The sequence below is a fragment of the Lotus japonicus genome, chromosome 1, assembly GCF_012489685.1.
Source record: "Lotus japonicus ecotype B-129 chromosome 1, LjGifu_v1.2".
Classification (NCBI taxonomy): Eukaryota; Viridiplantae; Streptophyta; class Magnoliopsida; order Fabales; family Fabaceae; genus Lotus; species Lotus japonicus.
The window spans coordinates 126,773,520-126,797,728 of NC_080041.1; the positions used below are offsets into that span (position 1 = coordinate 126,773,520).

The following is a 24,209-nucleotide window of genomic DNA, read 5'->3' on the forward strand; positions in this document are numbered from 1 at the left end:
ATACTTGTAGGGTTTGCTCACCCGACTATAACTTTTGACTTGTGCGCAAGACTTGAATCACTGGCGTTGTTCTTATATATTTATAAAAAAGCATTGGTGTCCGATTATATCAAAAAAAAAATTAACAGAAATAACAAATATTTAAAAAGTTTCAAGAGAATTGAATATCATGAATATACACTGATATGTTTGATTTTCGATTGAACACTTTGAGCCAAACTAAACATTAATGACCAATGAGTGGTTGGTTCAAGTGGTACATGCTTGATTCCTCTTAAGCAAAGTCTAGGGTAAGGATGGCAATGGGTCTAAGACCCATTATGTTCCTGCAAAAAATACCCACAATGACCCGCCGCATACCCGCACACATATTATACTTACACACACATAACTGGTGATATATATATATATATACTATATATATATATACTTAAAATATAACTTCTAACTTCTACTAAAAAAATGTAAGTGAAACTTTATTATGATTGCTAATTTAGTCTCACTTATTTTTAAAGTAAGTTAGTAACCTACAATTGTAGGAATTTATTTGCAAATCTTAAATTATAAATTTAGAGTTAACTTTCTTGCTTTTTCTTTAAATAAAAAACACATTTGAATGATTTTACTAATTAAATATATTGATGGTGTTTAGTATTTTTAATTAATGCTTATAATATTTTTTATATTTTAGTTTTTTATATTCAACTTATATTTTGGTTAGCTAAATTGCAGGTAAATGGTACAAGTATGAACATATAGATACCCATAAGTTATGAGCATGGGCAATCATGTTGCTACCCACGCGGATATGGGGACAGGTACAAGTACTTTTTGAAAGCGCGGGTATCGGAATAGGTACTATAGTACCTTACCCAGACCCAAGCCATTATCATCCCTAGTCTCGGGTTCAAGTCTTGTGGATGAAAAAAAAAAAGTCCTCACTGGGAGAGTTAGTCCCATCATAATATGAATGTTCTCGGTTCGAACATAATTGTCTCTAAAGAATGACACTTCTATCACACAAAAAAACTAAACATTAATGAAGGACTTGAGTTTCTTTCACATTCATTGTCTCGTGTAATGTGCGTTCTCATATTACTATGCAGAGTCGGCAACTGCTCTTATTTGTCCCCTTTGTGCCGAAAATCAATGGCCATGCAAGACAGCAATTTCCCATGGAAATCAAGTTGCAAACCTTCTCTTTCAAAACTTACCTACCCAACTCCCCACACTGGCCCTTAGATTTTCCCTTCTCTTGCATTTTCTAGTTTAACTTTCTCGGGAAAGTGATGGTGATGAATTAAGATATTTTAAGTGAAAAAGTAAAATACACTTATTCCCTCAAGATTTGTAAGAATGATACTCTACCCCATTTTTTTTTTAAATCTACACTTTATCCCATTTTTTATAAAGGCAAAATTTAGTGACGAAAACAAATTTGTCACTAATAAAAAATAGGCTAAAAAGCAGTTTTTGCCCCTGATGTTTCAGTTTTGTGCAAAATATACCCCCACCCTATTTTTGTCATTGAAACTACCCTCCATGTTATTAAAAGGTCCACCGGTTACCCTTCTGTTAGCCTGACGTTAATTCACTAACGGAGAAGCTGACGTGGAATTTTTTTTTATTTTTAATAAAGCCACGTGGATTAAAACAATGAAAACTAAAAAAAAAAACAAATTGATTTGGGGCCCGGTTTGTAAACCCGATTTGGGGATTTAGGGTTCAAATCCCTAATTAGCAACCCATCATCGTGTTCATCGACGAGAGAGACAGGTTGAAAGAGTGAGGGAGAAAGAGCAGTGAGAAGGAGCGATCGGTAGAGGCTGAGATGGGTGGAGAAAGCCATATCTCGGGATGTAGCTCTGTGACTACTGGGTCTTCTCGGAGGAGGGTTTTCTGCAAGTGTGGAGTTCAGGCACCGTTGGTCACTACTTGGTCGAACGAAAATGGCAACATTGGAAGGCGCTTCTATGGGTGTGGAAAGTTCCAGGTAATTTCTCTTGCTAATCTTGTTCCTAATTGTTATTGCAATTCCTCCACCTAATGCTGCTCCTAATTTTACTCTTGACAGGAACAAAAGATGAGGCAATGTGATTTTTTTGTGTGGTATGATGAGAATGAAGGCAACCCACGTGACAAGAAGATAATTGCAGGCCTTCTTCGTAGAATTGAGGGGATGAAGAAGAGCCAAGTTGTGTTGATGAAGTTTTGTGTTCTAGGATGGTCCTTTTGTGCAGTTCTGTTGATTGTAACTGTGTCACTAATGTTGAAACTGATGAAGTAGAATTTTAGGGTTTTAGGGTGTGAAGGAATTATAGTGTTTAAGTGTTGTGTTTTGTGTTCTAGACTGTGGAGGAATTGTAATGTCTGGTTAATGTAATTGTTGAAATGTAATGCAATGAGTTTGCAAGTTTGAATGACAATATTGATACAGAATTGATATTGATACTGAAAAGAGAATGGATACTTAACTAACAGTATCAAAATTGTACACTTAACTAACAGTATCAAAATTGTAATGTTGGGTTAATGTAATTGTTGAAATGTAATGTAATCTGCAAGTTTAAATGGCAATATCAGAATGGATACATAAAGATGCAGAATTGATATTGATACTGAAAAGAGAATGGATACATAAAGATGCTTGAATTACAAGGCCATAAAGGTCCACACTTAACCAAGCTTTAAATTGTCTACATTTAAACTGGAACAATAAAGGTCTACACTTAACTAATAGTATCAAAATAAAGTGCAGAGTTACAAGGTCATACAAGGCCATACCAAAATATCAATAATCATAGGCCATACTAGTTTGGCTTCCCAAGTACATAGAAAAAAAATACAAAATGCAGAAACAACAAAGCACTTTCCCATTCAGCTTGTGCTCTCTTGTGTTCCTAGTCCAGCTCTTGATCTCTTTCTTCCCCTTCTAGCTACACCAGCTGGTGGTAATGAAGCTGTAATTGTGCTACCTTGAGAGTGTGGTTGTGATGCATTTGGCTGACTTCCATTAGCTTGAGATTGTGGTTGTGATGCATTTGGCTGACTTCCATTAGCTTGAGATTGTGGTTGTGATGCATTTGCCTGACTTCCATTAGCTTGAGCTGTCATTGGCTGAGAAGCAGTAGGCTCACTTGCTTTAGTCTTCCTCTTTCCTTTTGCAGCAGGCTTGTATGTAGGCTTTAGAGGTGCATCAGCAGTCCTTGCACTTCTTGTTCTAGGTTTTGGGTGAGTCTTCTTTGAGTTTTGCTGCAAGTGTGACATATGGTAATTAATGACAAGTATTACCTTGTTAAGTGGATTACATAGAAACTTCAGACATTAATTCTCAAAGTTAAGTGGATTACCTTGTTCCCCCCTTTCTCTATTTCCCTATCCGCACCAGTTTTCCCTCCACAAGTTCTTATATTGTGACCCCACTTTCCACACCTACTGCACTTAACCTTGGTCTGATTCCTTGCAAGCTTGTAGGGATTCCTGGGCTCATCATTCTTTTTGTTTCTTTGAGTCTTAGGTCTTCCAGGTGCCCTTCTCACATATGGTGGATTTAGTGGTGGCAGATCACTGACAGGCCAGAGCATGGGACCATTGTTTGGTTCAATTATATATGCATAAGTGGACAGAAAAGTATCTCTCCTACAAAACAAAACAATAAAATTGTGAAGTCATTATGATGGCAGCATTACCTATAGTATACCAACACAAATTAACACAAGGCTAAACCATTACCTATAGTAGTTGTCCACATATTCTTCAGGGTGAGTACGGTTATGCCACATGCAAGGAATAGCATGGCAGCATGGGATACCTGTCAAATCCCATCTCCTACATGCACAATGATTTTTGGCCAGCTCCACACGATACTTGTTAGTCCCATCTGTAACCTCAAATTTTGAATTAAGGGTATCACCATTCCAATGTGGTGCCCAGTTTTGTGCTGCTAACTTGTGAGCCTCCAATTTCTCCTGAATCATGGGGCATATGTTTCCCTTGTACCTCAACATTAAGTCCCTCTGCTTCACAATCCGAGAGCTGATGTAGTGCTTTAGGCCTTCAATGAGTGATATGATGGGTTTATCCCTGTGTTCCAGAATTGCCATGTTGAAAGCTTCGCACATGTTGTTCACTTGCAGGTCACACAAAGAATGAGTACTAAAATGTGCTTTTGCCCACTGCTTAAGAGGTATCTCACATAGATCCTTCCATGCTTCTTCATTCATCTCCTTAAGCTTTTGCATTGCCCTGTCAAATTGAGGCACAGTGCATGATCTAGCAGCTGACCATAGTGCATTTTTCATTTCCTCTCCTAGATACTTCTTTCTCCAGTTTCCATAAACATGCCTAACACATACTCTATGGTCCACATCTTCACTCAATGCTGCTAAGGTGGGAACCAAGCCCTGAAATATCAAAGAACATAGTCAAATACAATACAAACATAGTCATATATAATAGAAGCCTAGGGAAAACAGACCTTCTGTTGATCTGAAATAAATGACCACCTCCTTGATTGTATTGTGTTCAGATCATCCAGTAATAGGGACACAAACCATTCCCATGAATCTCTAGTCTCAGCCTCAACAACAGCAAAGGCAATTGTGAACATCTGGTTGTTCCCATCCTTACCAACAGCAGTAAGCAGCTGTCCACCATAAACACCCTTCAAGAAACAGCCATCCAATCCAATGAGTGGTCTGCAGTGTCTTGCAAAAGCCATTCTGCAAGCAGCAAAGCACACATAAATTCTCTGGAACACAGGGCCATCCGCTCCCATCTCACTTTTGATAATCACAGTGCTGTTTGGGTTGCTCCTCAATAGCTCATTAGCATAACTCCTTAGATGTTTATATTGTTCCTGCTCTGCCCCATCAATCATCTTTTTGGCTGCTGTCCTAATTCTTGATGCTTGAAATCTATTCAGCACTACTCCCCACCTAAGCTGGCCTTCAGCAACCACAGAATTGCACTTCATTCCAGGGTTATGCCTTATTGTTTGCATCAATTTCTTGGCAAGTAGCTTAGGCCTGGCATGGCGATTCTTGGAGGTCCTATAGCATAAGTGCTCATCAACCAGTGAGACAATCTGCCAGAAATTGTTCTGCTCATACTTGGAAAGCCTGCAATAAAATGGACACTCACCCTCGCATTTAATGACAACCCTTTTGCTATCACTCTTCTCTAAAATTACATTCTTCCTCCTTTGAAGAGCATACTCTTTAATAGCTGTTTTAAAGAGTTTGGAAGTAGTAAATTTCTGCAACAAAAGACAAGTTAGAAAATGTTCTTTTGTAAAAATGTACTTAAAACAGCAAAGAAATGTTCTTAAAATAGTAAATGTCAAAGAAGAATAATACCTGCCCAACTACAAACTTAACCTCTGCACCATCTGGAGGGAGTTTGAAAATTGGGAACTTTTTCCTTTGCTGACCAATTTCATCATCACTGTCAGGTGGTGTTTCCAAGTCATCAGAAGCTCCATCCTCATTTGCAAATTCATCCAAACAAGCTGGATTTTTATCCTTGGTAGCAACTTGGTCTTCATCTACTGAACCAAAGGTTGGAAGGACTTTGGACCACTCCCACTTCTCATCAAAGTCACTGTCATCTAAACTGATCTCACTATCATCTTTTCCATCAAGTCCCTCACCAGCTACCTGACAATCCTCATTAAGAATCTCATGTTGTCCTTCATCAAGTCCCTCACCAGCTACCTGACAATCCTCATTAAGAATCTCATGTTGTCCTTCATCAAGTCCCTCACCAGCTACATCACAATCCTCATTAAGAATCTCATGTTGTCCTTCATTAACTGCCTCACCAACTACCTCACAATCCTCATTAACAATCTCATTTTGTCCTTCATTAACTCCCTCACCAACTACCTCACAATCCTCATAAACAATCTCATTTTGTCCCTCACCAGAACCACCCTGGCCATCATTAAGTCCCTCAACAGAACCCTCACCAACAGAACCCTCACCATTCTCCTTAACTCCCTCACCCTGACCAGCTTGTGTGTATTCAAGGAACTGAAAGTCATCTACAAGTTCTGGTACTTCCTCTACTAAATGCTCAACATAAAAGTCAACTTCACTATGTCCCTTTACATCATTCAGAAAAGCCACCACATCTCCATCATCCCTAAATGGCTTACAACCACTAGAAAGTCCAAAATCAGGGTGTCTATACCATATATTAAATGAGACATACCCCAACCTTTTTACAACTTTGCCTAAATCAATGGAATTTATCTCATCTACATCCCATTTGTCAACAGTAAAACATATACCATTTAAATAATCCAGACTAGGTTCTGACACAAACTTGCCACTATGCCAGACATGGACATTTACTAAATTTCTAGCAATGGGCCTACAAATAATGTAAACAATGTCAAGATTACATTCAATATCCCAATAAATTAAGCACCACAACTAGATAAAACCAGATAAAGACATCACTACCACATAGAGACAAACTAAAGTGATAAAGAAATTGACAAAGAATCTTGAAAAGGTACCTACCTAAACTTGAAATTGTCTGGAAATTTCTCCCCCCACCAAGAGGTAGGGTCATATGTTGGCTTTTCGCATGTGCCATGCTCAGGGACCACATGCTTCCCCTTCTTCTGCCTCGGGCTCCCCCTTCCTTTACCTCCTCGACATCCACGATTTGAAGACCCACCAGCCATGTGAGAATGTCGAATTCAACCAAGTTTTGGGACGGCTCTTTCTCCCTCAGCTCCACGAATTGCCTTCTCACTGCTCTTTCTCCCTCACTCTTTCAACCTGTCTCTCTCGTCGATGAACACGATGATGGGTTGCTAATTAGGGATTTGAACCCTAAATCCCCAAATCGGGTTTACAAACCGGGCCCCAAATCAATTTGTTTTTTTTTTTAGTTTTCATTGTTTTAATCCACGTGGCTTTATTAAAAATAAAAAAAAATTCCACGTCAGCTTCTCCGTTAGTGAATTAACGTCAGGCTAACAGAAGGGTAACCGGTGGACCTTTTAATAACATGGAGGGTAGTTTCAATGACAAAAATAGTGTGGGGGTATATTTTGCACAAAACTGAAACATCAGGGGCAAAAACTGCTTTTTAGCCTAAAAAATAATTACTAAAAAAAATTTTAATGCATATACATTATCATACATTAATTTATGAAAATAATTTTACTGAATTAAATTTCAAAAAATCATTCATTCTGTCTGTTGAGTCCACGTCCCATCTATCTCCAAATCATATTTCTCACCACAAACCGTCACCACCAAGCCTTTACTCCCTTTAACACGGCGGTCACCGTCCCAGAATATGAAACTCCATGACACCACTATGCCTCAAAGTTTTGTTGCGACCTTAACCCCAGAACGTGGCACATCCCCTAAGCCACTTGTTCAACTACTTCTTGTGAACTTCACCCCTTTAAGTTGTGAGCGAACGCTCTGTTGGTTTAAGATGTTGTTGGATTTTGTTAAAAACGGTGCTCCACCGTATCGTTGGGTTTAATAACCTCCGATCTACTTCATATTTATTAATTTTGTTTCTCTATTTTCTTCACTCATTTGTGTCGCTTTTTGGGCCTACAATCCAATTTTGAAAATTGGAGATTTGGAGGTATAAAGAGATTATTTTAATTAAAATTGAATTATTACCGAATATGAAAACACAAGCACGTTTCACTATCTTCGAAATATGGTTTGTAAACCGGTCAGGTGTGCTATTGTAGAATTTTCATTGTAAATTTACGGAGGAAGAACGAGATTGAGAGAATGAGGAGGACTGTGATGTTTTCATGTTTAAATTTATTGGATTATATTGAAAATATTTTTTGAAATTATTGATTAACAATTTAAATAATAACTAATTATTAATGAAGAATATTTTTCGTCACTAAATTTGCCTCTATATAAAATGGGGTGGGTTGTAGATTTTATATAAAAATGGGGTGGAGTGTAATTCTAGCAAACCTTGAGGGGGTGAGTGTAATTTACTCAAAAATGACAATAACGTTTCTATTTATAGGGGATATGAATAAATTTACTTTTATTTTCCATTCATTTTTTCCAATTAAGATCTTCTCTCACTATCTCACATTTTCACCATTACCGCTACACTCTCATTATGACATTTCACATTTCTTTATCTTTTTTATTTTTTTTTTACATTTGAAAAAACCTTGATCTTTTCGTTTAAACAAGAAATTATAATGAAAAATATGAGGAACATAAAAGAGAGAAAAGAAACCTTTCTTTGAACCTCTCACAACGTTTACATATAAACAATTAAACATGCATGCATGGAGCAACTTTTACACTAATATGAAAAGTCTACCATTAGTATAAAACTATAAATAATTAATTCTAGTATTCTGTACTTAATTTTCCTCTTCCTAATTTCATAGATTGTCAACTGTTTGATTTCACTTTCATCTCAACTTGACTTGATGTTTGATAACTGATTTTTTTAATTTGTACCTTCCTGCAAATGGGCAAGTGTATAGGAAAAGAATTTGAAGGCCATTTACCTGGTCAAAGAGTACTACATTGAAAGTGTTGTACTTAAGTGATTTTGTCTGCGTCTAGATTCATCTTGTCATAAAACGCATTTATATATGTTCACTTTAACATCATGCTGCATTTCCCACTCGTCCTACCCCATGCACCCACCCCACTAGTTATTCATCTCTTCTTACATGAACACACTAGTGACACTACCGCAGTTCGATATAAGCGGTATATATGAAAGAACCTATTTACCACTCGATCCCTCCACTTACTAACATCTAACTAGACTTAGGTGATCAATTTCGCATGTAGTCAAAATGGATAATTAATAAATGTCCCTCTTGCAAGTCAACCTGTGCCTCTTGACTTTGATACAAGCACCTATTTATCACTTCCGCCATTTCAAAATGGTTGTTGTTTAAAAGATTATTTATTGATATAAAATTTGACTGTAATACCCTATTTGAAGTTGAATTATATTAAAAAGAGTGAATGATAATTTTATATTAAGTGGTTGGTGAAAATTGTGATATATGAAAATTGAAAGTATGGATGAAAGATATAATATTAAATAAGGGTGTATATGAAAGAAAATGTAATAAATAGTTTTGAATTATTAAAACAACAACCATTTTAGAATGAATAAAGTATTTAGGCGGCTTTTTTTTGGTACATAGGAAAATTAAAAGCGACACTACAATGCAACTAAATCCTTGTGAAGAAGGGGCAACACTTCTGCAGGAGGAGAAACTAAATCAACAACAGGGGTATTGTAACCGCACTCCTATTCCAGCAGGGTAATCTGTTGGTGCATTGCCTTCACGGGGAACATAGCCTATCTTGATCTCCCAATTTTTAAAGAGAAGAAGATAAATATTCATTAGTAAGCTGCCATAACAATGGAATTCAACTCCACGTTTTTCAATCGCACAAACAACTTAAAGATAATCCATCCCACAAATGATCTTCCTCCAATTCTTTCGCCAAAGAACCGCAGACTCATCGCCAACGCTTGCAGCTCCGCGTACAAAGTGTCAATTTTCCAAAGTTATCCTCCACTCATTATTCTTAATTTCTATGCATCATTAATGTTATGAGAAGTGAAAAGAGAAAGAAAGTTCAATTAAATAAAGGCATTTTTGTACAAAAATAATTAATGCACAACAAATTTCAAGTTAGTTCTTATAAAAAGGACTAAGGTGTACCTTTCATTTGGTTATTATAATAAGGAGTGAAGGTGTTAGGAAATAACACAGCTGAAGAAGTAAAATAAACCAGGAGCGCAATTAACAACACAAGAATATAACGTGGAAACTCTAAAACCGGAGAAAAAACCACGGACGTTGTCAAAACCGACAACCAGAGAATAAATACTATGTGATGAGAATTGTTACAACACATAGACTTCACTCTCAACCACCCATCACCCCAGTACACCCACACTCTCCAAAGTAAATATTTGAACTACATCTCACAATGCTCTAAAACAAGAGCATAAGAGAAAAAAGAAAACACAAATATAAACTTAAAGTGTTTTCAGGTGCTACATCTTTGGTGTTTTGGTGTGTTCAAACAAGGAGCTTGAGGTAGTCTTGAACCATCCCACCCCTCACTAATCTAAGCGATGTGGGACTTCTCCAAGATGTATAACTTGATCTTTTTTTCTCATTCATTAGCAATATGAGACTTAGATTGCAATTAACCCCAACATTGCAATCAACCCCAACAGAAAGGATTATTGTATTAAGGAAGAGTGGGAGTATTATTATGTCTACTTTCTCTTTCAAAACTTACCTGCCCAACTCCCAACACTGGCCCTTAGATTTTTCCTCCTCTTGCATTTTCCAATTTAACTTTCTCGGGAAAGTGATGGTGATGAATTAAAGATCATTTTAAGGGAATTGACAATAACTTATCTATTTATTGCGGGGGATATGGAAAAATCACTTTTATATAATTTTCATTCATTTCTCCCGATTAAAATTTCCTTTCATTATCTTTTACTACTGTTCCTATATACCTGTCAAGATAGATAAGAAATACAAATATTAAAGGCTTAATCCTCAAATTAGTCCCTGTCTTTGTGTCGTCGTCTGAACCAGGTTCCTGACCGGAAAAATTTGTGGCATCAATCCCTCTTGTTAAAAAATGTTTGGAGCCAGTCCTCGCCGGAGCTCGGAGCTCCGGCGAGGGATGAAGTGGCATGCTGACTGTTTAAATAAAGGTGACGTGGCACTTAAAAAAATAAAAAATAATAAAAAAAATAATATAACTTAATATAATAAACACATAATTAACCTAATTAAACTTAATCTGATCCTAATTCCCCCAAACTTATCCTAATTCTCTCCCCCAAATTAACCCAATTCCCAATTGCCTCAATTGAAATTAGGGTTCATCTGTTCTTCCTCTTCTTCTCCTCTCCTGATGATCTTCTTCTCCTCTCCTCTCACTTCTCCCACCACATCCCAATCTTCATCTTCTTCTTCTCCTCCTCTCCTCTCACTTCTCCCACCACGTCCCAATCTTCTGCCCATAACATTATTGCCCACTTCTTCCTTCTCTATAAAAAGAAACACTCGGAAGTTCTTCACCATCCCATTCCGCCATGGATTCAAGCTCTGGTGATGAAGTATCCGTCGATTTCTCCCCCCGTGCCAAAATCCACAAAGACGGTCGCTTAGAGAGACTCATAGGTTTGCTTGGCTTGTTTCTTCCGCTCTTCCTGGTCCGATCATCAACATCCTCCCTTTCCTCTTCGATATTCTTATGGTTTCAGGGGTGGAGGGAGGAGGAAGCAAGCAAGCCAGATCGAAAAGAAGAAGAGGAAGCTTTGTTTCATACCCATAGCAAATCTGTCTTCTGCTTCTTATCTTCTCCTTCGTTCTAGATGGGATTTGTGGGCTCAATTTCTGGGTGAGGGTGGGCTTCTGTGGTTTGTTGCGGGTGAGGGTGGGGATGGGGGTGGGGGTGGGTTTCTGTGGTGGGTTGCAGGTGAGGGTGGGGATGGGGGTGGGTTTCTGTTGCGGGTTGCAGGTGAGGGTGGGGTGGGGTGGGTTGCGATGGGTTTTGGGTGGGGGTGGGTTTCAGGGGTGGTTTGCAGGTGATGGAGGGATGGTTCAGAAGCTTTGTTTTGGAAGAGGTGAGGGAGGGTTGCTGGTGAAACTGGAACTGGAACAAGGAACCTGAGGAAGAAGATGAGACTGGAACATGAAGATCTCCCTGGTTGGTTCTGAATTGGGGATTTTGATTTGGGGTTAATTAGATTTGGGTAATTAAGTTAGGGTTAGGATTAGAAATAGTTAATTTATGTTAATTAAACCCTTTTTTATTTTTTTATTATTTTTTAAGTGCCACGTCACCTTTATTTAAACAGTCAGCATGCCACTTCATCCCTCGCCGGAGCTCGGAGCTCCGGCGAGGACTGGCTCCAAACATTTTTGAACAAGAGGGATTGATGCCACAAATTTTTCCGGTCAGGGACCTGGTTCAGACGGCGACACAAAGACAGGGACTAATATGAGGATTAAGCCAATATTAAATAGTGCAATTAATTTTGTTAATTTTCATGAAAATATTATTGGTTTTTCCTATTTCACCCTTTAGAATGCATTTTATTTTTTTATCATTTATTGGTCCTGCAATGACATTTCTTGAAAAAATATTATTTAATGTTTTCTTAAAACTCTAAATAGACAGATGTATAAAAACAATTTTTTTCTTCAAAGTTGACAGTTAATAAAAAACGAGGTAGTAGTTTTTTTGTTACATTTGGAAAAACCTTTATCTTTTCGTTTAAACAAGAAATTATAATGAAAAATGTGATGATCGAATATATACTAAAAATAATAAAAGTAGTTTGAAAGAAAGAGAAAAGAAACCCTTCTTTGAACCTCTCACAACTTTTACATATAAACAATTAAACATGCATGGTGCAACAAATATATGAACCAGATGCGGCCTAGCTAACAAATTTGGGTTCCATTGTGGCTGTCAATTATTTCCTTAGTTTGTGCTTTGTGGGCACATGAGAAGTAGTATGCCTCTAAATTATTTCCATATTTTGCGCTTTGGTGGACACATGAGAATCTGCCAGAAGACTATAACCATTCTTTGCAGCAACATATAGAAATGCATGAATCAAAATCCACTTCCGATTTATGGTGCAGAAAACAAAAAGTGCTTATGTTTGTGGCTATTGTTACTTATTCGATCCCTTAATTCTACTGTTGGTGAATCCATGAGAATCATCCAGAGCACTGTATCTAGCATATGGATACGTGTTGCCTCTGCGTGTGCATCTTTGTGGTGTGTGTATAATGGACTCAGCTAAATGTCAAGGTGCACATCATGACTGAAAGCACCTGAACAAAGCACCCCATGAGAAAAACAAAACAACATATTAGAGTTGTTTAAATGACCCATGATGAAGTTTGAGTTAAATAACTCATCATCCAATTACATTGGAGATAAATAAGTTGAAAATAAATTAATAAATAAAATATAGAAATTTCAACTCATTTATCTCCAATGTGATTGGATGATGAATTATTTAACCCAAACTTTATCATGGGTCATTTAGACAACCCCAACATATTATTGTTTTTTTTTTTTGGAAATAACAACTCATTTTATTTCATAAGTAGAACTCAAAATACAAGACAATTAGGAATCAAAGCGCATAAATCCTGATTATTGAATTTTGATTCATTCACACTTTAAATCGTTTTCACACTATTTTCACCTAAATTTTTTTCTCATCATTTTATATCATATTACATATTAAATCTCATATTCTATCTCCTTTTCTTTTTATTTCTCTTCTTCCTCTAGTTTTTTCACCTCAAGATGAGGAGAGTTGGATTTGTCGTCCTAGCTACTTAAAACAAATTGAGTTCCCGAAGTATTTTCTCACTTAAAATGGGGTGTTACATTGTATTTTGCATCTCCGGGAATTTAAATCCCGAATTAATTCGGAATATAAAATTATGAAATATTTCGGAAATTAAAAAACCGAAATTGTGAGTGAAAAATCTAATTCTCCAAAATGAGGTGTTAACAAAACATTGAGTCAAAGCATCCATAAATGCATTTACTTCCCCAAAACAAACTTATTGATAGACAATATACAATCATATAAATTGCACAAGTTCAGTAGGGTATATTTATAAGGCGTTGAGCCGTTGACTATTATTGACCAGATCCATGAGAGACCATTATGAACCTTAACGGTCTAATGGTTTTTTTTTTATAGGCAATAAGAAATATATTGAAATACTCATTTTCTTTTTCCTACTTGTATTGGGTTGAAGTACCCCTTGTTCTTCATTTCAATATATTTCTTAACGGTCTAATGGTGAACTATATAAAAATATTTCTACAATTTTTCTCCACAATTAGAGATATTAATAAAATATTTTAAATGGTTCAATTAAACAGCTATAAACAAATATTAAATAATAATTTAAATGGTAGATTACAAAAATGTCATTCTCCTGTCTTCCCCTACCTCTCCCTTCACTCTTCTCTCTTTTACTTCACCACCGCCACAATCACTACTAAATCCCCCACCTCCACCAATACTTTTTCAAATATTTCAAATATCTCATGATGCTGCGCGTCTCATTCAAATCATCCTAAAAACATAAGAAAATAAAGAGAGGCACCAAGTTCAAATCATAGTAGTTCGCATCTCATGTTCATCATCCACAATGCTTTTAAGTTTTAGGCATGTATTCCCCAAACGACATTAAAAACCCTAGACTTCAATTATTCACAGGGAGGCGCCAAGTTCCAATTGTTTTGTTCTGATCTGTCGACGTAGAGCATATTTGAGCGACATGTGCAGATCTAAGCATATTTAATTTGGAAGAATCCCAGTGTTATATTTTTAGATCTATTTTCAAATAAGCTTAAAATCTTTGTTGTTTTTCAAATCCCTACCTAGAAGAGAGTGATCATGGTGATTTACCAGCTTTCAGATGATTATTCTAGTGTCTACCTTATCTCTCTACCCTGTTTTGAAGTTGCAGGTGAATTTGAAGAGTCATTGATTTATAAATGGTTGTGTGCAAAATCATCTGGTTGTGTGCAAAATCCCTCTGCTTATAAATGTTGAACCACTTCATCCTGGCGAACCACCACCGCTCCATAGCCTCTTCCACGCTCCCAAACACCACCACAGTGGCCCTTTTCCCATCAACCCGCCACCCAGTTAACTCTGTCACCGAAACACCAACTGTGCCACCGTGGATTTGCCCAACTCCACCGCATAATCGCTGGAGCCAACATTTTTTGCGTCATTCAAACTGAGTCACATTTCCCGTTTCTGAAACCTCAACCAGTAAATTAAACCTAGATATGTGTCGCCATTGAGCCTAACCACTCATTCACCTCCATTTTCATCGTACCACAACCACCATGTCAAGACCCTCTCATCGTCAACGAAAGAAGATGAGATCGTGGAATTGAAGGGTAGATAAAGAGAAAGAGAGAAGATAAGGAGGATGAGATGTAGAAATCGTGGTCGACGAACGAAGAGTGATAAGGTTCTTCTCGTCGAGGCTTATTGACAACAGGGAGAGCAACATCTGAAGATTGTGACCAGAGAACGTTGGTGCAGGTTCTGGTGCCTGTGCTTTGGAAAAAAAATTGGTGAACCAGAGAAGATGAAGGGTTGAAAACTATTTGGAGGATTACTTAGCAAATATTGATAGTAATATTAACATTTAAAATTTATAAAAGAAAACATTAATATAAATATATGTTAATTCAATTACAACATGTATATTTTCTATTAGTACACATCATTTTAGGTATCACACTTTAATTTTTTTTTAGTATTCAGAAAGATAAATTGCACCCTCATGAATTGATCCATGAACCTCCTCCTCTCAATTCATATGTTCATTAACTCTTACAACTTAAGTTATCATTTACGAACTATCAAATTAAAGTATTATCCCACCTTAATTTGATTTAACGCACCAAAGCATTTCTTTATTTTATAAAGATGTACTTGAAAGTTGAAAGTACAGTCGAATATTTTGGTTGTTGAATCTTGATTCTTGTATTGACGTGGCTTCGGTGACTTTTGAATATTCTAAATTGTAAAAGCAAAGGGGATAAGCCCGAACATCATATTGATGTATGCCTTCAAAAAAAACAAAATATATATTTGTAGGGTTCATTTAGTGTACACAAATTTTTTTTTGTGTAAGGTTGCACAAATGTCATTTTTACCTGCTGTTGTAGGTTTTCAGGTCATTTATATTTTTCATTTTTTTCTTTTAAATTTCTATGTTTTTAATTTAAACATTTATGTTGTTTAATCTCTCCTTCTCTCCACCACCTTCCTCGCATCATCTTCCACCCCATCCACCGCTGACACCGCCACCGTCGACGCCGCCACCGAAACCGACGACACCGCCGCCACCACCTGATTCTCCCCCCTCCCACACCAATCCCCGCCCTCTCTTCCTTCTCTTCCCCTATAACCCACCAACATCAGCACCAAAAACTTCCACCCAGCAACACCACCCATAAACTCATCTACTCCTCCTCCTTCCCCAATCCCTCCTCCTCTACTCCCGATCATCACCACCACCACTCCCTTCTCAACCTCATCCTATTCTTCTTCCCACTACCGGATCTAAACCAACTACACTCAACCTCACCCTATTATTCTTTCCTCTCACAAAATCTAAACCTCTTAACTCAACCTCATCCTGTTATGGTTTTGCAATTAACAACAAGAAGGTGGTGGCGGCAAAGTAGCGGCGGGGAAGGGAGGTGATGTTGGCGATGGTCAAGCAGATCATGGAGGAGATCAGAACCGCAAACAGATATGGGTTCTTCCTCTTCTTGCTTCATCTTCTTTGATGCTCCTCCTCCACTGTGGTCGACGATTTGTTCAGACCTGGTTAATTTTCCAGTGATGAAGGAAGGAGTTGATTGAGTGAGAAGAAGAAGATTGTGGGGTTTTCTTCAATTGGGGGATTTTTCATGTGGTGGGTTTTGGGTTTTTCGTTGAAGAAGAAGAAGATTGGGGGAAAAGGTGGCTCAGTTTGGGTTTTGTTGGATTCTGTTTTGGATTTTCTTCAATCAGTTGGTGGTGGTGTGACTGTTGAAAAAGGATGAGATAATCTGGTGGTGAATCTTGTGGTGGTGGTGGTGGTTTCTTTTTTTGAACAGTGGAGTTAAATCAGGATTAAATTCTTAATTAAAAAAAGATTGACCTGGAGAGTGACTTATCATAACAGGTAAATCTAGGGTAGTGCAACCTTACACAAAAAAATTCTTGTGTACACTAAATGAACCCATATTTATACGATATACAAAATTTCTAAAGAATTTTACACACTTTCAATCAAATCTATTTCATTTTCTATTTTAAGTATTAATAAATTCACATTTAATTATAAAATAATAAATTGATGTAGTCTAATTGAATTGGTGCGTAAAACATTTTTACACTGTCAAATGTCTATGCATAAATGCATAATGGTTAAACTCTTTATTACAAAGTGGGAGTTGATATATAATTGTCAACAACTCCAAATATTGAGGTATTAATTAAAAAAATTAAGAATTAATAAGAGTTTTTTTCTACTTAAAAGTTAGAACATGATATAATTAATGTTAATTTGCTTTTAAAAAAATAATTAATGTTAATTTTTTAATTTAATATGAAAATTTATCACACGTATATCACTACATATTACATAAGGATTATGGAGCATTAGTACTTTATAAAATCTAAAGGACATAAATTAATATGAATGGATAAATAGCCAATTAATCGAAGACGGTCTATTTTCCTCTTGTAACAAAAAAAAAATCAAAGACGGTGTTTGATTTTCAATTTGCAAGTCTGTTTAAGACATTGAAATTTAAGATCACACATTCTAATGCTTAAAAAATGAAATAGGTTTTAAACCTCCATTGAGTGGAAACACTTTCAAACTGAAAACCAAATATAACTTAATAGTAGCACCTGTTACATTTGACGTGTAGAATCCTAATAGCCAATTGAATGATTCTAAGAATGGATATACATGATGCATTATTAATCCACTATCCTTATTTTATCAGATTCGGCCATTCGGGGATCTATAATGCAATGGAAAGTCATAAGACAGTACTAATATTATCATCACAAGATAGGGATAGAAAATTATGTCATATAATTAATCAAAAAGAAATAAGTAAGATGTTCATACTTAAGTTAAGTCTTCACCATCACCTACGTACAAAGACTTTGTAGTTATGAAATTGCTCTCTTAAACGAGGATAGGATTCAAACTCTCAAGAAGGGATGATCATCATTTGCAGAATAATAATCACGATATATAAATTTTTTATTATATCTTCTATTTATTTGAAATAATTAGTTTCACACCCAATTCGTGTCAAAAGATAAGCTGCCCGACTTATATCAAGATAACATAAAAGACCAAAAAAATTAACAATGATATATGATAATGCTTTTGACATGGATGAGTCCATTAAATGAAAGCATAATATATATTTTTTATTTTTATGAAAGCATAATATTAATCCTTGTTGTCTAAAGTTCAAGCGTTTCGTTGACCAAAAAGCAAACAGGACTATAAAATTAGTTATATTGCTAATTGACCAAATAATTCAATTAAGAAAATATTAGTTATATATGCTAAGTGACCAAATAATTCAATTGAAAAAATATCCAGGGTACAGAAACAAAGCATAAATAATTAAACAATGTAACTTAGATTCCTTATCTATATTGACGATCGGTTATTGGTGGAAGGTTTTTAAAGTAATAGGTAACGTGAATAAGAACAAATCAGCTAAAACGAAATGAAATTTATAAATATGGGTTGGGGAGGCCCAATGATTAATCATTACAGGTGTAATATATCTTTTCAATGTACCAAAAAAATATATGCACTGATGTACCGTAAAGATTTTTAACATCCAATCATGAGCCACCGTTGTGTCAAAGTTCAGCTTTTGGACACACTATAGCGGTCGCAACCACCAAGAAAGAAGAGAATGTTTGTTGCGCGCCTTTACATATATGGTTGCGTAACAACACCAATTTGCATCCTACGAGCACGCTTTAGCACTAATCTACTACCTTACAAAGGAAGGATTGGATTCTACTGTTCATGCACCAACTTTTTTCGTTGGACGGGAGAGATGGATGGGCTGGGCCTTATTATGCTATACTCCCTATTATATTCTCCCTGTTTCCCTTTCATCCTTCCTCTGAGTCTGATATCATTCTAGTCGTAATAGGCACCCCTGTTCCAGAACATTCTCCCTACATCTGTGCCTACATCCGAAGCTATTGTCGAAACTATTCCTCCTCTTTAACCCTTTTTCTGCCTATTCCTCTTAATCTATCTCTCCCTATTCCTCCTCTTCAACTCGCGAATTCCAGCTGTTTCATGTCCTTTTCAGCTATGATCTGTACCCTATTACTCTCTGTACTGTAGCGTTCAAAAGCCTGTCACTCTATGTCTGCTCCTTTCAATTCGTACGTTTAGGGTTACAGGGGAAATAGATGCCAGCGTTCTATAAATACAACAACTTCGCTTCTCGCTACAAATTGGTTCTCTTTCCGCCCCGACAACACCAGGTTCTGTAACCCCTCTTTCTCTTCTTCCTTTTTCATCAATCATAATTGATTACCGCGTTGCGTTCCCAATTTGAAGGAATGGGGTTTGTTAACCAAAAAAAAGAAGGAATGGGGTTTATGAATTCATTCTTGGTATCTTTGTTATATTTGCAGTCGCAAGCATCAGAGATATTCCTGAGCATATATTGTCAAGTACCATAATGGTGTTTTCAAGTTTGCTGAGTTCTTTCATGGCCAGGTCTTTGTTAACGAAAAAGGTAAACTTTTTTTGTCTCATTCCATGAATTTCTTGCTACAACGTTTTAGATATTTACATGTTTTTCCAGAACCTCAATAGATTTTGACACCAAGGTAAATGTGAAGCAGCATCATCAAGTTAAAGTTGGTAAGATTCTAAATGATTTAACAACTTGAGTATTTTTCAATTTCTCTGGAGAAAGGCATAATAATATGCGATTCTTTTGTTTTTGTTATTTATTCCAGGAAGTAGACCATAGTTCCCTGTTGAAAGAAAATGGGTGTTTGGCCTTCACGTACAGTGGATGGGGAAAACGTAGGAATTAATCAAGGTATATCTTCCCGCTCTAATTAGAGATTGCTAAACGGTTGGGTAAAAAATAGAGAAGTAGACAGATTTACATTGTTCTATTAGTAAATGATCAACGTTTTTTTCCATGCTCTAGAGAAGTAGACAGATTTCCATTAGAGATTGCACACAAGTTACTTAATGCATGTATATAATGTATTTTAATTTATTGTTTTTCTTTTGATAGTTTTGCATTCTGATGATGGATTATAATGTACTAGGAACATTGTTTTTATCTTTGTCCGATTTCTCAGTTTCCCAGTACAACTTCTGGCTTCTTGAATTGCCAGAACCTATTGTAACTTTCTTCGTCCGGTATGTGTTGTATTTGAAAAGTTCATTTTATAGAAAAAAAAATAAGGAGATAAAAATCATGTTTAGTTTTGGAAATATTCTATTCAGGTGATAAACAAGCTTAATCGCCTCAATAAGCTCTTTGGTGCTGAGATTTTGGATATTGGTATTCTCTGATGATGTCACTGTTATTCATACAGGCACACTAGGGACTTTAACTGGAATTCAGGTCCTTTTTATTGCTTTTGTTAAGTGATTCTGCATTGTCCTGTCTTTCTAAGTCAAGTTGGGTGATATTTTTGGTTTTATGTGTTGTGAAGTTTGATTAGTTCTCTATAAATAGAGATTCTTTATGGTTGTATGTTGTGAATTTCGAAAAGATCTTTCAACTTGGTATGGTTCTATTGTTTTGAATTTGTTGTTTGAGTTATAGCAATGACTGAAATGTATGGACCTGAAAATCCTATTAGGAGCTTGTGTTCTGGGATAGATACATGGAAGGTTAGTTAGTATGATTGGATGTGGCATATGTGTCCAGTAGGTGAACCATCTAGGCCATTTGCAATTTAGCTGGTTCTCATTGATGCTGGAGTTTTTATCTTTTATCACTTGAATGACTAGCTATTTTTGCAAACTTTTGAAGTTATTGTTTATTCCCAAGTTTATTATTGTTTGCAGGGTTAGAAGATTGAAGCACGCATTAGGCAAACAATGGCTCACCACCTGCTTTCTTCTTCTTTTTCCAAATTCTTAAAGAGAGCTTGCTCGGAGTTGGAAAGTGGTGGCCATGGCTTTCAGGCAGGAGGAGGCATATTCTTCGCCGCTGTGAGGAAAGTGATTTTCGCACTACATTTGTGCTGCTTGCAACGATTGCATTTGCAGCACTTTTCTGATGAAGTAACTTACACCGTCTGCCCTTAATTTTTTATTTTACAAAAAATTCATTCTATGATTGATGAGAGTATGGCCACCCCAGATTTTGTGCACCTAACCACAAATTTTAAGTTTCTACATCTTGCTATTTTAATCTAAACTTATTGTTTCTGCATAAGTTAATTTATTATAATGAAATGTATGAGATATAGCCATGTTTAGATGTTTATCCATCACTTTTGTGTTTTAGTCATTGGTTGTCTTCACTAGCCATGTTTCATTTTATGTCAAACTTAGTGATGTTCTAACTAAATTTTATGTTTGCTCTAGACTCTAGAGTGCTCATGTTTTGAAGCTTAAAGCATGTTCGTTCTTTGTTATCTTTGATACACAATCATTTATGTAGAAGAAAATGCTTTATATAGACTCCCAAGGTGAGATGTTTTCCTTTGAATCAATTGTAGACTTGAGTTTAGTATTGTGATTGTCTCATATAATCATTCTGATTGTTTTGTTAACTTGTAGCTATGTGATTTCGGATTAGCTAGATGGACATCTACAGCTTTAGTTCTTTTTCTTTGCACAACTATCAAAGGAACTTTTGGGTATGAACTTGAGCCCTCCACTTTGATTCTGCAAAAAATTGGTCTGTTTCGCTTATTTCTTTTCATACTGTAATATCTTGAAATCAAATCTTTTTATAACTTTGCTTTCCGAATGGTTTAATTCCTCTTTTATAGGCCTTTGTTTTATGAATTTAAGACTTAGCAGCTTTTGGGAAAACCATTTCTCATCACTAATTCATGATTTATACACATATTATTTAGTCAATGTTTTCATTAAAAGGTTTCTGCTACATGAGCACAAATGCACTTATTTGATTTTTGCCACTCTTCTTCTAGCTTCTATTATTTTCTTTGATTGCTCTTAGTTATTCTGAGGACTATTCAGTGTCATTATGATTTTGTTTTTTACTTTCCTGTTGGCCAGTAAGTGAAATAGAGGTGTTGAGGTTTTAACTTCTCATCTTCTATACTCTGTCAAAGATCTTTCTTTTTTATCTTGACTTTCCATATGGTTATATTTAGGGGCTCAGCCACACAAAAGGAACCTTGCATGGAAACAAAAGGAACTAAGAGAGTTCTGCAATGCAAAAGGAATAGTTTTGACTGCTTTCTCGCCTCTTAGGAAAGGTGCCAGCAGGGGACCAAATGAAGTTATGGAGAATGATATGCTCAAAGAGATTGTTGAGGCTCATGGCAAGTCTATAGCTCAGGTCAGTCTAAGATGGTTGTATGAACAAGGAGTCACTTTTGTGGCAAAGAGCTATGATAAGGACATAATGAACCAAAATATGCAAATCTTTGATTGGGCACTAACAAAGGAGGATCTTGAGAAAATAGATCAAATCAAGTAGAACCGTTTAATTCCTGGACCAACAAAGCCCCAGCTCAATGATCTCTTTGATGACCAAGCATAATTTATTGAAGTTTGTGTGGAAATGAATTCTTTTAATTTTAATACATGATTCTTAGAATGTAGAGCTGTGAATTGAGCTCAGACATTCTCTTTTGGTTTCTGTTTCGGGTTTAAATAATTGATGTCGCATCCTATTTTATACAAATTTGTTCTGAATAACAATATTCATTATTATTTTTCAAGAGACACTTGAATTTCATACTTTATATTGTCTTTCCTCCAATTTAGAACCATGATAAGAAACCACATAATGTATCAGTTCCCCATAATTCAGGGTCCAGTTTTCTCTTTTGCAAGCAGTAGATCCGAGTTTCTATAAGATAGAAAAGGAAAGAGTACACTGACTATGAGTAAACTACCATGGAATTAAACCAAATGGAAATATGGATTAACTTCCTCCCGGTCTTTTTGGTCCACTAGCTAACAGCCCTGGTGCAGTACAATAAGTGATGATGTACCACTAGGACCGGCAAAGAATTTTACATAATTTGTGCTTGTTTGGTTTCATGTTTGTGTTGATGCCAAAGGGAAAACACATCCAAACTAAAGGAGGAGCAATATTTTGACATGTTGACACAAGGGAAAATAGACATCCCAACTCAGGGAGAAGTAAAATTTTGACATGTTAACTCGAACGTGAATCGGCATTGAGTTCAACGAAAATCCAGTATACACTTTAGTGCTTCATGATTAAGTTTGGTAAACAAGCAAAAGGAATGGATATTTTTTTTAAAAAGGAATGAATACGTTATATTTAGTAGCATCTCAGATTTATCATGGAAGACCACTAAGAAAACACATTTTATGGATCACACATATCAAAATCCTGCCTTGCACACACAGTGGAGTAGATTTTGATTTTACTTAAACACATTGAAGACAACTATAAATGGCAAATTGTGGAATTACGTAGAGCAATCTCTGACAAATAGCTGGTATACATGCACACAACATCCTGCAAGTGACCAGAGCATATGTCTTCTGGAATAGGAGCACTGAAAGCTGTGTCAAAACAGTCAAACTGCTCATCACGGTTAGCACCCTCCCAGTATGAAGTGTTCCAAAGTTAACTGAAATAAAATTTACAAATATTGAAGATGTTGACCCTATCTATGAACGTACGCACAGTTAGTTGCTATAAATTTTGGTTAAGCATAAACTAAAAAAAAACTACTGATGAGGCCTCTCGTGCATCGCACGGGTACCATCCTAGTTCATATCAAAATGGAGACCCCTTAAATTAAACACCAGCTTGTTGCGTGCTTCCCAAATAGCATAGGACATGCACATATTTTGCCCAAATATCTCAGCATTAGCCCCCTAAAACAGGTTGTGCATAATGTCTCCATAAGAGCCATTAACCGAACCTAGATGAACTCCCAAATCTGATGCAAACCAGCACCTCTCAACAGAATAGGAGCACATGCTCCACCATCTCGTCCTTTAATTGTAAATTAGATAGATTGAAGGCACTCCCAAACCTCGACGGATCAACGACACGTGCATCGATAATGCCTTCATGCAACCTCTCCACACAATTCCTCCTGACATTGTGGTAGAGTCCGCAAGCTTCAGACCTTTGCCAGGAATGAAGGTAGGAAAGAAACAACAATCGTCATGTAAGCTATGGAAGCATTCTTCGTCCTCAAAATAAACTGATGACCTGACTGTTCCGTGTAAACACCATCATATGCATCGAGCCATAACAACATATCATTCCCTCATTGTTAATACTCCACACCTTTAAAAAAACCTCTAATTCTCTTTACCAACTACTTTTTATTTTCATTTTTAATTTAAGAAACATAATTCTCTCTCATCTTCCAACTTTCGTTTCCTTTCT

At 36.3% G+C, this 24,209-nt stretch overlaps 2 protein-coding genes and 1 long non-coding RNA gene across 3 annotated transcripts; 2 read left to right on the top strand and 1 right to left on the bottom strand.

The window, feature by feature from the left end:
- Positions 1-1,831: 1,831 nt before the first annotated feature.
- LOC130724626 (uncharacterized) lies at positions 1,832-2,287 on the top strand. Its single transcript, XM_057575905.1, has 2 exons — positions 1,832-1,993; positions 2,075-2,287. Exons 1-2 carry the CDS (start codon positions 1,832-1,834, stop codon positions 2,285-2,287), a joined length of 375 nt encoding a protein of 124 aa, XP_057431888.1.
- Positions 2,288-2,677: 390 nt separating this feature from the next.
- Positions 2,678-6,694, bottom strand: LOC130724636 (uncharacterized). Its single transcript, XM_057575916.1, has 6 exons — positions 6,528-6,694; positions 5,358-6,375; positions 4,478-5,257; positions 3,733-4,403; positions 3,351-3,639; positions 2,678-3,252 (listed from the first exon to the last, which is right to left on the bottom strand). Exons 1-6 carry the CDS (start codon positions 6,692-6,694, stop codon positions 2,878-2,880), a joined length of 3,300 nt encoding a protein of 1,099 aa, XP_057431899.1. The 3' UTR covers positions 2,678-2,877.
- A 13,424-nt stretch (positions 6,695-20,118) lies between these two features.
- Positions 20,119-22,539, top strand: LOC130732635 (uncharacterized). The gene is made up of 5 exons (XR_009017091.1): positions 20,119-20,243; positions 20,693-20,911; positions 21,218-21,321; positions 21,413-21,492; positions 21,976-22,539. It is a non-coding gene; the product is annotated as an uncharacterized LOC130732635 (long non-coding RNA).
- The last annotated feature ends 1,670 nt before the right edge of the window (positions 22,540-24,209 follow it).